This window comes from Cariama cristata, unplaced genomic scaffold (assembly GCF_000690535.1).
Source record: "Cariama cristata isolate BGI_N322 unplaced genomic scaffold, ASM69053v1 scaffold15626, whole genome shotgun sequence".
NCBI lineage: Eukaryota > Metazoa > Chordata > Aves > Cariamiformes > Cariamidae > Cariama > Cariama cristata.
This window is the reverse complement of record NW_009622798.1, coordinates 8,193-23,220: the sequence shown is the minus strand read 5'-3', so window position 1 is coordinate 23,220 and position 15,028 is coordinate 8,193. Positions and strand designations below refer to the sequence as shown.

Below are 15,028 nucleotides of genomic sequence, written 5' to 3'. Positions count from 1 at the left end.
AAGCCCCCCCGCCCCAGGTCCCACAAACCAGGACAGAGCCCTGCTGTCCTCCCCTAACCCTGCGGACCCCCCACTCCTCAGCCACGGCCCCGCGAGGCTCACCTCCGACAAATGGCGTACATGCGGTTCACGGTGGAGATGCGGAAGGGCTCGTTCTTGGAGCGGGTGAGGTTGGAGCGGGTGAGGCTTCTGCTGAGGGTGCCCAGCCCCATCCGTTGGTAGTCACGGCAGCAGGCTCGTTCCACCAGGTGGTTGATGGTCATCTTGTCCGAAGGTCTGATGGTGGTGGTGGGGGTCAAAGTGCTTCTGTCCATCTCTTCAGACACTGAGGAGACAAAGGGGGAGTCTGGTCTGCCCTCAGCATGGACACAGTGTCCCACCTGCAGCTGGAGGAGATGGCCGGGCCGGAGGCATCTCCCAAGCCAGCAGAGACAGGACAGGGCAGGAGCTCCCTCCCACTACCTTCACCTGAAACGGGAGCACTCAGTCGCCCCGTCCAAAAGATTGGGCGCCCGGCTTTGGGGCAAGAGCCTTCACTTGTCAGGTTAAAAGCACAAAGAAAAGTCAGCTGCCTGGGTACTGACGTTAAAACAGATTTCTTTAGTGCTTTCACATCACTTGATACCACTGAGAGATGAGGAACAGTCCAACACGGATCTGCCCAGAGCTGCTCCATCACACTGGCCTCATCTCCTTCCCCAGAGGAGAGCAACCTCCTGGGAGAGGGGGGCAACACGGGCGAGACCTCGGCTCTAGTGAGGCTTTCAGCCCAGGACACTTCCATCCAGGCAAAATCCCTGTCAGGTGGACACAACCCGTGGTGGCTTCCCTCCGCAAGCGGCTTTCCCAGTGCTCCTAACACACTTCCTAACGCCAGAACTGGAGGACAAGAAGAGATCTCAAAGGTATCTCTGCATCTTTCTTCTGGGCCTGAATGCAGCTGGTGTTTTTGTTCATCACTTAAATGATGGACACAGCGGAGGCTTGTGACGTTTGTGGGAGACCTTGAGCTGAAAGCGCTGCAGACAAACTGGGGAGTGAAGAAAAGGAGCAGAATCCAAAGTATCTCGATGAACAGAAGGGAAGATCCAAGCTCAGCCATGTCCAGTCTGCTGGACCAGCCCCACACGCGGCAGGAGGGACGGGTCCCCGCAGACACCGCTCCCCACTGAAACCCTAAATCCCACCCAGCACGTCTTCCCTGAGCGGCCTTCCCACCTGGGAAGGTTGTAATCTTCAACACAGAGGACTCCCGTCCCTTCCAGCCCTTTGCTACTCTCAAACCAGCCAAGCTGTTCTCATGTCCAACCTAACCTGCCTTGCTGCAGCTTCAATCTCTGACTTTTCATCTGAGGAGCCAAGGCCACAGACCACAGAACTCCCTCCCCTCCGCAGGGCTCGCTAGCTACTGGAAGTGCGCCGAGATGCTGACAGGCCACCACCAGCAGACGGGAGCTGGTGGGCCATCGAGAACTGGGAGAAATGACCACGGTGGCAATCCTCTGCGCCAGGGAAGCTCCCACACCCGCTCCCCGGCAGAGACGGCTGAGACCTCTCCCAGCTGGAAGATGCTCCTGCTCCAACAAACGCCCCGCTCCCCACAGCCTCCCTTCCCTGCTCAGGGTGCTGCTCCCAACCTGAGATCTCATCCTCGTTGTCCTCTGGGAACTGCTGGCTGCTCCGCTGCTCCCAGGCGGGCGGCGTGTATTTCTTTCGCGTCACGTACTGGCGGCCGATTGTTTTCTTGGCATTTTTCACCAGGTTTTTGGAGAGTGTCCTGGAACCAGAGAAGAGGTTGAGACCAGCTGACACCACCTCCCACACGGGCAGGACCACAGCCCAGCGCGGCCAGAAGAGCAGCCCCGAAGGGTTAGAGACACCGACACTCAAGTCACACCGAGAGCAAAGCAGAGACAGGAGCATCCCTCACCGCCGGCTACAGGCACGGGGTCAAGGTCACTGTCACCACAGGAGGGGAGATGTCACCTGCTAGCTCCCTGGCAGGGAGAGCTGGATTCTTCGCTGTCAGAGGGCACCAAGCCAGAGGCAGAGCCTCCAGCACTTGCCTTTCCCGGGGGGACCTGGGTGCCCAGGGAGGCCGGACGGGGCAGCACGGCTGAGAGGCCACCCCAGCCCCCCAACCCGAGGGGAAGCCAGCCTTGTCCCGGGCTCTAACGCCATCACCTCTGTGTGGGACCTCCTGCAGGCAGTGACCTGGCTCATCCCCAGGGGAGGTGGGCTCCAGCTCACGGCAGGGGCCAGGGGACCCATGGCAGGGACACTGCCGGCCCAGCCTGGATGCATGGCAGCTCCTCCCGGGGCAGAGGGGGGTGACCCACTCGGTGCCACCTAAGGGACATGGAGAGCTCAGCTGGGCTCGGCCACTGCCGAGGGCAGCCCGGGGAAAGCAGAGAAGAGAGACCTTCCAAAACCCACGGGTGATTAGGCTGCACGGTCAGAACGGTCTCCGTATGACGGAGCTCCAGAAAGCAGGAATTCCTGAAGGCAGGAATGGCTTGCCCACATGCAGGACCTCATACTCATCACCGTCTCGGTGAGCCCTGGGGCTCAAAGGGGAACGAATGAAGGAGATGTGGGATATACCTCAGCCAGGGAAGGGGCCACGTCCAACTGCGGGTAACAGCTACGCTGATGCACAGCCTTCTAGAAATTCACCTTAGCGAGACGGGGGCCAAAGTGACAGACTCAGAGGTGCCTTGTTTTGCTTTGCAAAGCGGACGGTGAGGGAATCCAACCGCTCCCTACGTTTACCAAGGGAGGGAAAGCCTCAGGGCCGAGGGAGAACGCTGTCCTGAGAACCACTGCTCAGGTACGGAGGCTGGCAACGGGAGGGCTTTCTAACCGGGGGAACAGGATTTGTAGATAGTGGGGGGCACTGGAAGTAGACTTGGAGAGGGGGTGACAGAGCACATCTCGCAAGTTCAGACAGACTTCTGAGACCTTGCCCAGGCCCGGAGCTGGGCCCAGCAGCTCTAGAGGTCTCTGGAGGTTAGTGGTACAGACACAGCTCCCTCAGCACGTCCTGGGATTCACCAGAGTGCCACGGAGCACCAGGATGACCGACCGACCACTGCCGGAGGCCGCGGTGCTGCCATGGTGAGAGCGCGCACCCTGAACCTGAAGGTCAGACCGGCAGCCTGGAAAAGGGCATCCCCCGAGTGACAAGCCCACAGCCCAGGTCGCATGCAGAGCGGGTGAGAAGAAACCCTGGGAGCAGTGAAGGCTGCAGCCTGAGCCAATGCCACCTCGCAAGCTCCCGCCCAGGGTGAAGGCATCTTACGTGGTTGAATGGCCAAGGTGCCCAAGGGACATGACCCCCACTGTCAGGCCCTGGAACATATCGGTCACCTGCTGGGAGCTGAGTCACAAACACACGGGAGAGACGCTTAGACTCCAGGGCACACCAAGCCAGAACACAGCAGCAACCAGACCCCAGCGCTACAGCATCGCTTAACCTCGCCACCGAGCGCAGGAGCAGGGTCTGCCCGCAGGTCAGCACCGCGCGCAGAGCTTTGCCGCTGCCCGTCCTCCGGCACAGCAGAGACTGCTCTCTCCTGCCCACCGGAACCGCTCCCGTGAGATGCCTCCTTGGGGTTTGTACTGGTTTGGCCTGGGAAATGGGGCAGGGAATGCCACTGGAGCAAACACCCTGCTTCCCAAGTGTGACTGGTCCCAGGAGACCGCTCCCCGAGTTCGACCGTGGGGCTGGGGGACGGTTGCCGGCCGTGCAGCATGGCCCCCCCGCCCCAGACAAGTGGAAATCCTGTGCAAAGGGAGGTCTGAGCGAGGCAGGCTCAGGGACCCTGACCTCCAGCTCAGGAATCTGTGCCCCAGCTTTTCTGGAGTGACCCCCGCTCAGCGGCTCTCTGCCGGGTGGGCTGGAGGAGGGAGAGGAGAAGCCCTGCGGTGCCTGAAAGGGTCAAGCGCATCCCACATGCTCCTCTCCCCAGGGCACGGGTACCTGAGCGAGGGGTTCTTCTCCTTGGCCTTGGGCTGCATGGCTTGTTTGGGCGACTGGCCCACGGTGAAGGCGAAGGTGCCACGCACGTGCTGGGGGTAGCGCAGCTTGTGCAGGTGCTTCCTGAAGATCTCGGCGCTGTCTGAAGCCACCTCCTCATCGAAGGCAATCTTTAGCAACTGCAGGAATGGCAGAAAGCAGGCGGAAGGGTTGGTCACGGTGTGCTCAGCACGGCTGGGCCAGGGGGCCGGGAAGGGCTCTTCTCACCGGCTCTTCCCACAGCACAGCGCAGAGCTCAGACCCCGGTTGGGAGCAGGGACTGCAGTGGGCACAGGTCATGCTGGGAGGCTGCCCTGTCTGTCCCTCCGTGCCAGTTACCCGGTCCCACACTCCTTCCTCCTGGAGATCGCTCTGTACCCAGCACTGCTGCTCCTGTGAGGTCCCCGGTGCCCAGTCCCTGCGGCTCTGAGCACGCAAGATGGGCAGGAAGGAGCAGACGGTGCATTTTGGTGCTCTCCTTCCAGCATTGCTCTCCCTCCACAAGTCTCTCAGAGATGTAAAACGCTGAATAATTACTCATGCTGTGACATCTCTCCCTGCTGTATTTCTCTCCCCCAAGACCTGCTACATGGCCACGTACTCGCTGGTTCTCACCAGCAACGCGCTCCTCAGCTGAGACGGTGCAATGCAAAGGAGCAGCCCGCAGCCCCGCGCCGTCTCACCTGGAATGTGCACGAGCGCAGCTGCAAGCCCTCCTGGATGAACTGATCCACCTGGGCCTGGATATTGATCTTCTTCTCTTTGGTCAGCGAGGCGATGGGGAAGGACCGGATCACCACCTGCTCCCCCACTGGGCAGAAGCATGGGAACAGCTTAGCCACATCCCGCTGCCTCAGTCCGGTACAAGGCCCAGCCGTGCTGGACCACCCTCGGTGGCCGTCACCACCCCGTAGGATAAAGCAGCCAGAAACAGGCTGGACATGCTACAGCAGGCCCATGGCAATGTGTAGATGATGCCTAGGATGGGCACGAGTAATTTATCATCTACCAAAGGTGGGGAGCAAGAGCTACCACCTCCTTTGTAGTACTGGGTACAACCATCAAGCTTGTGGTGGTTGCAGCAGCCCCCAGCCCGGCCCAGCGCTGGCTGTCACCTACCCAAGGCCACCACCCCAGTCCCTTATCAGCCCTTACCTGCAGCCTCTGCTCCAGGCAAGCTACCAGCCACCCCCTCCCCAGGCATTACCAACCCCTGAAAACAGGGGATGTGATGCACGCAAGACCCTTACCCAGCGGGTCCGTGGGAGTGCCTTTGAAGATGATGCGGTAAGTGGTGAGGAAGATGGCTCCTTCTGCGGGGAGGAGAGGTGGACCACCAATATTCCCTCCAGCAGCTTCTTCCCGTCCATCAGGCATGAGGTACACACGGAGCCCTTCCATCACACACTCCTCACCGACCAACAGGTTGGGGCGCAGCAGCTTTGGCTACGGGGATGTACAATGGGAAGTTCAGGCCCAGGCAGACTGTGGGAGGGGACCTGATAGCCCCACACAGCTCCAGAACCTTCCCCCCGCTGCAGCAGGCCAGGTCCATACCTTCTGGATGGGAGGAAGCCTCTTGCTCTCCCTGTGCACGGCATCCAGTGTCTCTATGTGCATCTGCACAATATCTGGGGACAAACACGACGTTAGAGACTGTGAGCAATGTCCTCACGCACCACCCAGGCAGGCTGCCCACCCACCCTGCAGCACTGCGTGGGCCTTCTCTCAGCCTTCCCACTGCTTCTTGCAGAACCATCTCTTGAGTAGACCCCTGAGCTGATGTGGAAGGTTCCCCAGTGAGATCACACAGCTGCCCGTTCCCCAGCACTGCTGCAACGCTTATTACCAGGGATCATGACATGCAGCCCCTTCAGGTGCTCGTTGGTGACTCCACTCTCCGTGCAGACTTTGTCAACAAAGCGGTTGATGAATCGCACCACGTAGTTGGCCACATCGGAACTCTCTGCATCCTCAAATCCACTTTCTGTGTCATAGCTCTCAGCCACGCTGCCAGCGATGCTGTCGTACAGGAGTAGGAAGAGTTAACCCAGAACGCCTCTCCTCTGCTGCGACCCATGCCAGGCAGAGCCCAGGGGAGTTTCCACTCCTGATATGCACGCAGGAGAGCTTCCACTCTTGACATGAAACACCCCTGGGCACTGCAATCTGCATCAATCCCGACGGCAGCCGAATGATCCAGATGCCTCAGGTACCACACCAAGGAGCTCCCGTTCCCATCTCAGGCTGCTCCGGTGTCCCTGCTGCCTGGCCCCACCAACCTTCCCAGCCCCGTTTACCTGTTGGTGACGAAGCTGTTGCTGACACTCTCCACGTCTCCCAGCCCAGAGCTGCGGAGCAGGCGGTTCTTGCTGGTGTCGAGGGGCAGCAGCAGGTAGCTCATGCGGTTGGCGTAGTGGATGGCCTGGCTGAAAACAGTGCTCTCCTCCTTCTGGATCAGCTCCTGCTGTTTCTCTCGGCTCATGGTGGGCCAGAGCCTCAGCTGCTCTGATGCTATCTCCAGGGCAGACTTGGCTTCCTGTGGCTCCTCCGTGCTCTCCTGAAGGGGTTGGAAGGAGATGAGATGTCAGTCATCTGCATGGACAGGAGACCTGCCAGCCTTCACCCCGCTGTTCCCAGGGGAATCTCCCAGAACCAGGATGGTCCCTCAGGCTGGTTCAGTACCCTTATCAGCCCGTGGACCTTTGGGGAGAGCTGCTTCTGCACAGCGGCTCTCCAGGGACACTGGCACCGTTGTCACCTCCTCACCTCATCTGTGTGGTTCTCCTCGTTGTTGTCCAGGTACAAGGCTCGGATGTGGTTCTGCACATCGCAGTAGAACATGGCCTCCCAGAATTGGATGTTGGTCCACACCACGTGCTCCTGCACACAGCTGTAGGCAAACTGCGTGATGCCGGGGCTCAGTTTCTGCAGAAGAAGGTGGAAGAGGGTTTCATACAAACGTGGCCTTTGTGCCAAGCTCTCCTTGCCAGGCAATCCTTGCTCTACCCTGTTGCTGGGAAAGCAGGAGGGACGTGCACCAGAGCTCCTCCAAGCATTCCTTGCAAACTCTTCTCAGATTTGTCCAGCACCCACCCAGAGCCCCGCAGGGCCTCATGCTACGGATGTTTTGTGGGAGGTAGAGTCTTATCTCAGCCCAGCTTGACCGACAGATCAAGCTGGCCCTTCAGAGCAGCCCCAGTTTCTGAGCACCCTTCCCGCAGGTGTTCCAGCCACCTTGGGAGCCTTGGGCCCAGAGACCGGCGCAGCCAGCCCGGCCAGCCTCGCCAGTGGCTGGAAGCTACTGGGCAGGACCCCATCCTCTGAGAAGTGCCGAGGGGAGAACCTGCCCTCGGCCTGGGCACAGCGCCGGCTCTCAGTCCTTCAGCCCGCCAGCCTCTGCAGCCTCCAAGGACTTCTGAGCCCGCGAGGGCGGTACAGGGGGTCAGGATACTGCAGATACTCACTCGGCAGAAAGCGGTGACCAGTGGCAAGAGAGCGGCTGCAATCCCATGCTCGTCCATGGCAGTGCAGTCCTGGGAAAGAGAGCGGAGGTTACAAGAGGATTCACTGCAAGACCCCCAGACCCACTCCGATCCCTGCACCATGCTGTCTCCCACACGGGCAGACAAGCCCCCTCCTACGAGACAGACTCTCCCCAGCCCTCTCCTACCTGCAAACAGCAGTTCATCATGCGGATTATGAAATCAAACTGCTGGTGATCCAGCACTGCCCGGTTTTGCTGCACGTGCAGGTTCAGCTCCTGGGTCAGGCAGTGCCTGGCTGCTCGGCCCTTCATGGCACGCAGCACGGCAGGGAATAACTGCAGAGGAAAGAAGTAGTTGTGGAGTAGAAAGACGGTGCCAAGCAGAGCTCTGGTCAGGCAGTGAGAGTCCAAGGGCAGCCCACAACCAGGAGGTGCAGGAGGGGCTCCACATTCTGGCTGCGCTGGCTGACACCAGGGCGTTTACACTCAGCTCATCTGCGCTCCGACGTGGAGGCAAACCAGAGCAAAACCCCACGTCTCGCCAGCTGGAGCACAGCCCCGGAGCTCCCTGCTCAGCAAGGCCGGGAGGACCCCAGCCCCGTTATCTCCACAGGACAGACCCCCGGGAGATGCAGCAATAGTGCTAAGCTGGCGCAGCGGAGTGAATAGCCAAAAGCCCAGGGACACAACAAGGGGGAACAGCACTGGGAGGGGAACACGTGAACGTACGGGAACAGAGCTGGTCAGCAGAGACCTGGACACAGCAGGGAACGTCCCCTCCAGCCTGGCACGGAGGAGAGGCAGAGCAAACCCCCCTCCTCCCCTCAACCACCAGTTCCTCCGGAGCCCCCCTCACCTTTTTGGCTTCTAACATCTTGTTCTCAAAGACGTAGGAGATGCAGTTCCTGACCACCTCCAGGCGACGGGCACTGTTGGCCAGGGCGTTGCCGTTGCGCTCCATGATGGCGGCTGGGGAGAGAATCGCCTGTTAGTTCAACCAGGGCAGGACTTTCATCCCTGGGTGGGAAGAGATGGGTGCCCCCTCCCCGGCTCCACGTGGGCAGGGGTCAAGGCTCCAAGGGCCCCTGCTGGAAGAGTACTACGGGGTCTTCAGCCGTCCCCTCGTGCTGGCTGACAGACTCCAGGGAGCTCTAAGCAGCCCAAGGGGCAGAACCAAACGGGGAGAGGGCTGCTGCTTCTCCAGGGCACGTTTTGCTCACATAGGACCCTCAGACATGCCGTAGCATGAAAAGGAGCCAGCGACACCATGGTAAAGCTCCTCCTGAGCAGGGTTTCTCACCGCAGGGAAAGGCGCTCTGTGCACACGTACCAATGGGGGGTCCCGATGGCACCATGCATTTCTTCTCCGCCTTCACAGCAGGAGGGGCCGTCTGCAGCTTGGCAGTGGCCTGGTCGATGATCCACTGCACTGTCCCCTCATCCAAACGGGGAAAAGGCTTCTGGTGGAGGCGTAGGTGACAGCCTTCCGTGGGCTTCTGCACCTTGTGCATGGTCACCGCTGGGTACGGGTTCTCCTAGCACAGTAAAGACAGTTTCTTTTCAGGCATGCGGACATCACACGTCCTCAAACAGGGCAGGAGATCCAGTGAGGCATCTTTCCACAACCTCTACTGCTCTCAGGCCGAACACTCTCCCAGCCAGTATCTACAACCCCAGAAACCCGCAGGCCTGAGGGCAGGCCGTCTGGGCAGCAGGGCTGGCACGCTCTGCTCCCAGGAGCCGCAAGGAGAGCTCGCTTCGGCCCTGAACACAGCAGCGAGCAAAGCACCATTCAGGAGCTCCGTCCTGAGATGGCCAAGGGCCCCACAGCCGCTGCTCTGTTTTCAGAAGACCTTTGCTGGCCTGCCCTGGATCAGACGACGAGCACAGCGGCTGCTCCGCAGCAAAGGCATGGAGTGCCTGATGCCCAGGCCCCCTGAATCCGAGGAATCACACCCCCGGGGGTGGCTCATGCCAGGCTGGACACTTCTGGGCCCGTCAGCAAGTGCCCTGCCACACGTGACAGTGCAGGATGGGACGGGATCATGCACCGTGAGTATCAGTTCCAGCAAAAGCTTACGGAGGGAGGACAGACTGACGGGGGCTCTGACCCAGGCTCTCCCTGTCCAGTTCCTGCCTCCGAGCAGCTCCTCTCTCCTGACTCACGTTTTTGTAAAGTTTCTCCGCCAGCTCCTTGATGTGCCGCAGTATTTTCTGCTTGTTCCCCTCTTCTGCGCGCATGCGCTTCACTTCGTAAGCCACAAGCTGAGAGAAGAAGCGATGGGTGAGAGGAGCAGCTGCCTGCTGGGCAGGATCCGACCCCGTTTCCCATATCCCGGCTCCATCCCCCAGTGCAACACTGCAGCCGGAGCATCACGGCAGATTCCCGGCTCACTCCCTCGAGGGGCAGGGAGAGCTGAGCGGAGCAAGGACGCGTGGGATGGACGGGCAGGGGTTGCTGCTCCCAAACTTCCACTTACCTCATCAAACAGGTCGATGGAGCGGTACGGGGCCCCCCGCTCGGTCACGAAGCCAGCGAAAGCCATGCCCTCCAGCACCTTGGTGAGGAAGTCGTCCTCTGTCAGCCCCCTCTGCCCAAGGAAGGCTGCCTGGAAGAGGGGAGGGTGCGCACCGTCACCAGCGCTGCCCAGGCATCGCCCATCCCGGCTGGCATGGCAGCGCGGGTGACACTGTCACCGCAGCGAAGGACAGGTGCCTGTGCAGCAGCGGGACCAGGCCATCTCCTTCCCCGTCCCACACGGGCGCAGGGACAGGCTTTGCTCAGAAACACGTGCTTACGGCCCACGGCAGCGAGGCGCGTTGGCAGCAGGACATGGCCAGTGGCAAGCGAAGAGCCCCAGCACCAGCCCTGGTGCGCAGCCCCGCAGAGGCAGGGGCACAGCGGCCGCAGGCTCCTTCTGGCAGCTGTGACGAGGACCTCATCCTGAACAATGCTTGGTCACCTCACCTCTTCCCCAAACGGGGCCTTGAAGGAGCCTCTCACCAGCACCGCAAAGGCAGCCTGAAGCACCAGGTTTCCTGTGTCTGCAGAAAGCCCTTAGGACTCTCCCCTCAGCAGATGAGCATGGGACCTCATCCCACCCGAGAACTGCCGGCTACGGCACACCACGCGCCTTCAGGAGCTGTCGGTGGGGAACAGCTTTTGCTCCTCCAAACACACTCGCCCACTCGCTGAGTGGGACAGGACAAGGGTACTACGGCAGAGATCGTTCACCCACAGCCCCGACGACACGGCGGACCTCCAGGCCACGATCCCACCTACTCTCGCTGTCCTCACCGCTCCACGGCGGAGCTGGACCAGGGGAAGGGGCCGAGAGGCGCAGGGCTGGGTGCTGGAGCCACGGGCACTGCCCCAGAATGTGGTCCCGTGGCCCTAAACCCGCTGTGTTAGCAACAGATGTTGCTGCGACAGAAGCAGCAAAGTCAGTGAAACCCAGGCTATTTTGTACTGCGTGCTGGTGCTGCACAGAATGGTTTTATGAAATGGAAGTTCGTTGTACTTTATTCATTTTATAGCAGTTTTAGGGAAGGGCATTTTCTCATGTTTACTGCACGTTTATGATTTTATGGAACTACTGAATCCTTGTCGGGCACCTGTTGGGAATCTTTATCGAGCACAAAAATACAACTCAAAACCCTTATGAACACACCGCCGACTTGCAATGTCAGAGACCAGAGCGCATTTTAAAGTGCAGGGCAGCACGGGCGATGCACGAGCCCAGGCCATGCATGGTGTGTGTCCGCTCCTGGCACGTTTTTGTGGGTAGAAGGTGCTGCCCTGACGGTGGGCTGGGCAGAATGGGAAGATGCGGGCAGGGGAAGGCTCGTGCCTGCCCATCCTCAGCAACCTCGGGCATGCAGTGGGGAAGGCACAGCCACAGCAGGGCTGCAGGCTGCGTGACGTGGCCACGCCAAACTGCAACGCTCCAGTCCCTCTGCTCTCGCTCCCCGTCTGTTGCCTTCTCCTGCGTTAGGTCTCCTCCATCGCTGCCCAAACATTGCAAGCTTTTCCCTGCTCCTCCGGCCCTGCCAGCCTTTCCAGTACAGCTCACACCCCAGCAGCGCTGGGGAAGGCAGACCCTGTCGCCTCCTTCCTCTCCCCAGATCTTAAAAAAAATCCCCAGCCCCAGGCCAGGACGTGAGGGACACCTTCTGTGAGCCTCCAAGGCTGCTTGACACCAGCTGCAGTGAATCTGACCACACATGGGCACAAACAGGTACTGACCCACAGGACCTTGGGACGGTCAAGGTCAAATAAGGGATGCAGGTGGACCCAGGAGTGATGCAGGAGAGGTCACTTGCGAGAAACACAGAACTGTCTTCTAGATACAGCTGCATGTGTGTGTAGGTAGAGCTGTGTGTCACGGGAAGTTCAGGCTAGAAATGAGGAGGCATTTCTTCCCAGAAAGGGTCGCTAGGCATTGGGATGGGCTGCCCAGGGAGGTGGTGGAGTCCCCACCCCTGGAGGGGTTTAAGAAAAGCCTGGACGTGGCACTTAGTGCCATGGTCTGGTTGACATGGTGGTGTTGGGGCAAAGGTTGGACTCGATGATCCCAGAGGTCTCTTCCAACCAAACCGATTTTGTGATTCTGTGTGCAAACCTCTTCACAGATCAACTCATCCCCACCTCCGCCTAACCCACCTGGAAAAGAGTTATTCCATAGGACAGTTTGAAAAAATAATTCTGCCACGAGGACAGGAGGCCGTAGAGCTGACGGTCGCAGAGCACCGCTGAAACACGCTCCCTGCCCTCCCTGCCTGGCCAGGTCCCTTCACATCGCTCCCAGCAGCAGCCGCTTTCCCCTCCGGGAGCTGCCTGCCCCGCCCAGAGCGGAGCCAGGCCGGCAGAGCCGCTGTGCCAGAGGGGTCTGCCAGCCCCTGCACGCGTCTGCCCGTGCCGGTGCCTCACCTTATGGAATCGGATGACCGGTTCAGGATGGATGCGGATGATGTGCAGACACCAGCGATAGCCCTGAAGCAGCTGTGCAAACAAGCGGAGGAAGACGGCACGGATCTCCTTATCCTGCGAAGGGAAGGACAGGGTGGTCACAGCGTGGTCAGGCGGAGGGTGCGGACGAGCCAGCTCATCGGGGCAGGAGTTTACACCCAGCAGAGGCGAGGGGATCAAACCACGTGCCAGGGTCAGCATCTGCTGAGCAGGGCAGGAAACTCGGCAGAGATTCCAGGGGAAAAGGGACACGGCAGGCTGGATTCCCTGTTCCGCCTCCCCGCCACAGCATCCCTGACACTGCACACAGAGGAAAAGGGAGCTCTCGCAGCCTCGGGGTTTGCCAAAGTGCCCAAAGGTTCGGTGTCTGCCTCCAGCCCCTGCTCCAGCATGGCAGTAAACCCAACAGCCCCTGCCCACGGGCCAGCTACTGGAACGGCACCACTGGCTTCAAGGCCATGGCTTGGAGCTGTGGCCTCAGTGTCCTGGCAGCATCGTGCTTTGCCTCAACCTCAGCAACGACAAGATGGAGACAGGCCCGAAATCGCGCCTGTCCACTCCATGCCCAAGAAATGGGGCGTGCAGCTGGGACAGCAGCCTCACAGGAGGGGTCCCCCTTCCTCCCCGCTCCACTCACCTGCATTTTGAGAGAAGAGGCAGAAATCGCTGAAGGGGGGAATGCAAGATCTGCCACCTCCAGCTCCGGGTCCAAGACCTGCACAGACAAGGCACAAAGCCCGCTCAGACCCTGGCCCAGGGGCATCTCTACTTTCACAGCCAGGAAAAGTGAAGCAGCGTTGCCCAGAGACCCAGCAGCACCCACAGAAAGGGTCCGAGGGGCTTGGAAACAAAACCTACAGGGCTGGCACCACCAGGCATCAGAAAACGCTCCATCGTGGAAGGGAAGCCCCAAGGCCTGACCCTTGCCCATGAAGCCCTGCTGCCCAGAGCGTGATCCTGGGGACAGCGCGGGGGGCTGAGGGCAGTGGGGAAGGGGCAGCCTCTCTGGCTCTGCGGGGCAGACGCACACCGCAGGAGGGCCGGGGGCTCAGCACAGCAGGGCTGCGACAGAACCAGCCCCCCCGGCTCGCCCTGCGAGGAGCAAAAGCCGAGGCACGCAGCGTTTGTTTGGCACAGCTGTCCCGGGCACGCTCTCGCATGGCCAGCGTCTCTGGGAACACGCGAGCCGCCAGAAAAGCTTCAGGGCTGCAGCTGCTTCCTGCCCACAGGCTGGGAGCCAGCGCCTGGTTCCCAGAAACCTTTGGCAGAAGAACCCCCCTCCGGCACTGCCACGCACCAGAGGCCATCAGCATCAGGAAAGGTCTCCCGTGACATGGTCAGCGGGACCCCGAGACACAGACCTCTGCTCTCAGACAAGTCCCTGCTGCTCCACTCGAGCTCCCCTTGGAAACGTGTGTGACTCCGGAGGAGCCTGCACCCTGCAGCCGGGGGAAAAGCTGCAGCACTTACCATGGAGAGGGCTTCCCGGGTCTGCTGGAGTAGAGGTTCAGGGAGCAGGGAGATGTGTACACACTCGGGGACATTCACTGTCCCGCCATCCAGGTCTGCGATGACAACGTCCAGCTGGAGGTGGCAGGACAGGCATGAGACAAGGCCAGGCTTTCCGACACCCTCCCCATCACCTCCCGCTGGGCAACGGAGAGCTAGCGAGGGGCTAAGCCTGGCTCAGCTGGGAACGCTGTCTGTCTCCTCTCCATCTTCTGTGAGCACTCTAGCCCTCCGTAGCTCTTCGCTCCCACCCACTGCCACCAAACCCAAGCATTTGCCAATACACAAGCTCTAAGGGGATCCCACCGCTCCCCTGCAAGGAAGGCGGCAGGGGGAGGACAACCCGGCAGGAGAGGGACGCAGCTTTGCTCAGCGGGCACCCGTCGTGACTTTGTGGCATCAGACCCCTCGGCACCTTGGCATCCTGGGCGAGGCGTCTCACACTGAGCCCGGCCCAACACAGAGGCCATCCTGCTTAACCAAAGCGGCACGCTGCAGGTTGTTCAGAAGGCGGCACGAAGGCTTGTTTCAGTTTCGATCAGGCTCATTACGCTTTGATTTAATTCAGTTTCTGAACAGAAGCCTGAAGTGCCAACGCAGCCTCTTGGACCAGCGCTGCCAGCCGACTTCCAAAATCAAATCCTGGGTTAAGCCCAGCCGTTGGTGTGCATGCTCTGCGGCCCAAAGCCCCAACGATGCATGGCCCAGCCAGCCCCGCTTGGCTTGTGCGGCAGCTCTGGATCTTTTTTTTTGCCGGGCTGGAACAGGCAGAGCCGGGGGGAGCCGGCGTGCCCAGCCCGCTGCCGCAGGCACCCTCAGGACAACGTTTGCTGCTATCTGAGACTGCTGGCACACGACCCCTGCTTCTTCCTCAGACCGCTTCTGCTCCCAGCACAAGGGACGGGGTCCACGGCCTCTCACCAGCTCCTGCGTCTCCGACTGGAAGATGGAGTGGACTCCGATAATGAAGGGCGTTGGTGTGCTCAGTACCTCAAGGAGCTGCGCAGGCAGGATGGGCCCGTAGGTGAAAATGCCACCAAAAAAG

The 15,028-nt window shown here is 60.4% G+C and overlaps 1 protein-coding gene across 1 annotated transcript in view; it reads right to left on the bottom strand.

Annotated features, from left to right (window-relative positions):
• SBF1 (SET binding factor 1) overlaps positions 1 to 15,028 on the bottom strand; it is a gene marked incomplete at both ends in the record, with an annotated part of 20,974 nt that overhangs the window by 483 nt on the left and 5,463 nt on the right. The window contains 19 exons of the mRNA XM_009702492.1: positions 110 to 325; positions 1,638 to 1,777; positions 3,983 to 4,158; positions 4,702 to 4,829; positions 5,269 to 5,464; positions 5,576 to 5,649; positions 5,868 to 6,040; positions 6,319 to 6,575; positions 6,788 to 6,946; positions 7,486 to 7,554; positions 7,692 to 7,841; positions 8,362 to 8,474; positions 8,836 to 9,040; positions 9,672 to 9,770; positions 9,986 to 10,114; positions 12,436 to 12,549; positions 13,112 to 13,189; positions 13,945 to 14,058; positions 14,905 to 15,013. Coding sequence (XP_009700794.1) covers positions 110 to 325; positions 1,638 to 1,777; positions 3,983 to 4,158; positions 4,702 to 4,829; positions 5,269 to 5,464; positions 5,576 to 5,649; positions 5,868 to 6,040; positions 6,319 to 6,575; positions 6,788 to 6,946; positions 7,486 to 7,554; positions 7,692 to 7,841; positions 8,362 to 8,474; positions 8,836 to 9,040; positions 9,672 to 9,770; positions 9,986 to 10,114; positions 12,436 to 12,549; positions 13,112 to 13,189; positions 13,945 to 14,058; positions 14,905 to 15,013 — 2,699 coding nt within the window. The remainder of the gene's footprint in view (positions 1 to 109; positions 326 to 1,637; positions 1,778 to 3,982; positions 4,159 to 4,701; positions 4,830 to 5,268; positions 5,465 to 5,575; positions 5,650 to 5,867; positions 6,041 to 6,318; positions 6,576 to 6,787; positions 6,947 to 7,485; positions 7,555 to 7,691; positions 7,842 to 8,361; positions 8,475 to 8,835; positions 9,041 to 9,671; positions 9,771 to 9,985; positions 10,115 to 12,435; positions 12,550 to 13,111; positions 13,190 to 13,944; positions 14,059 to 14,904; positions 15,014 to 15,028) is intronic.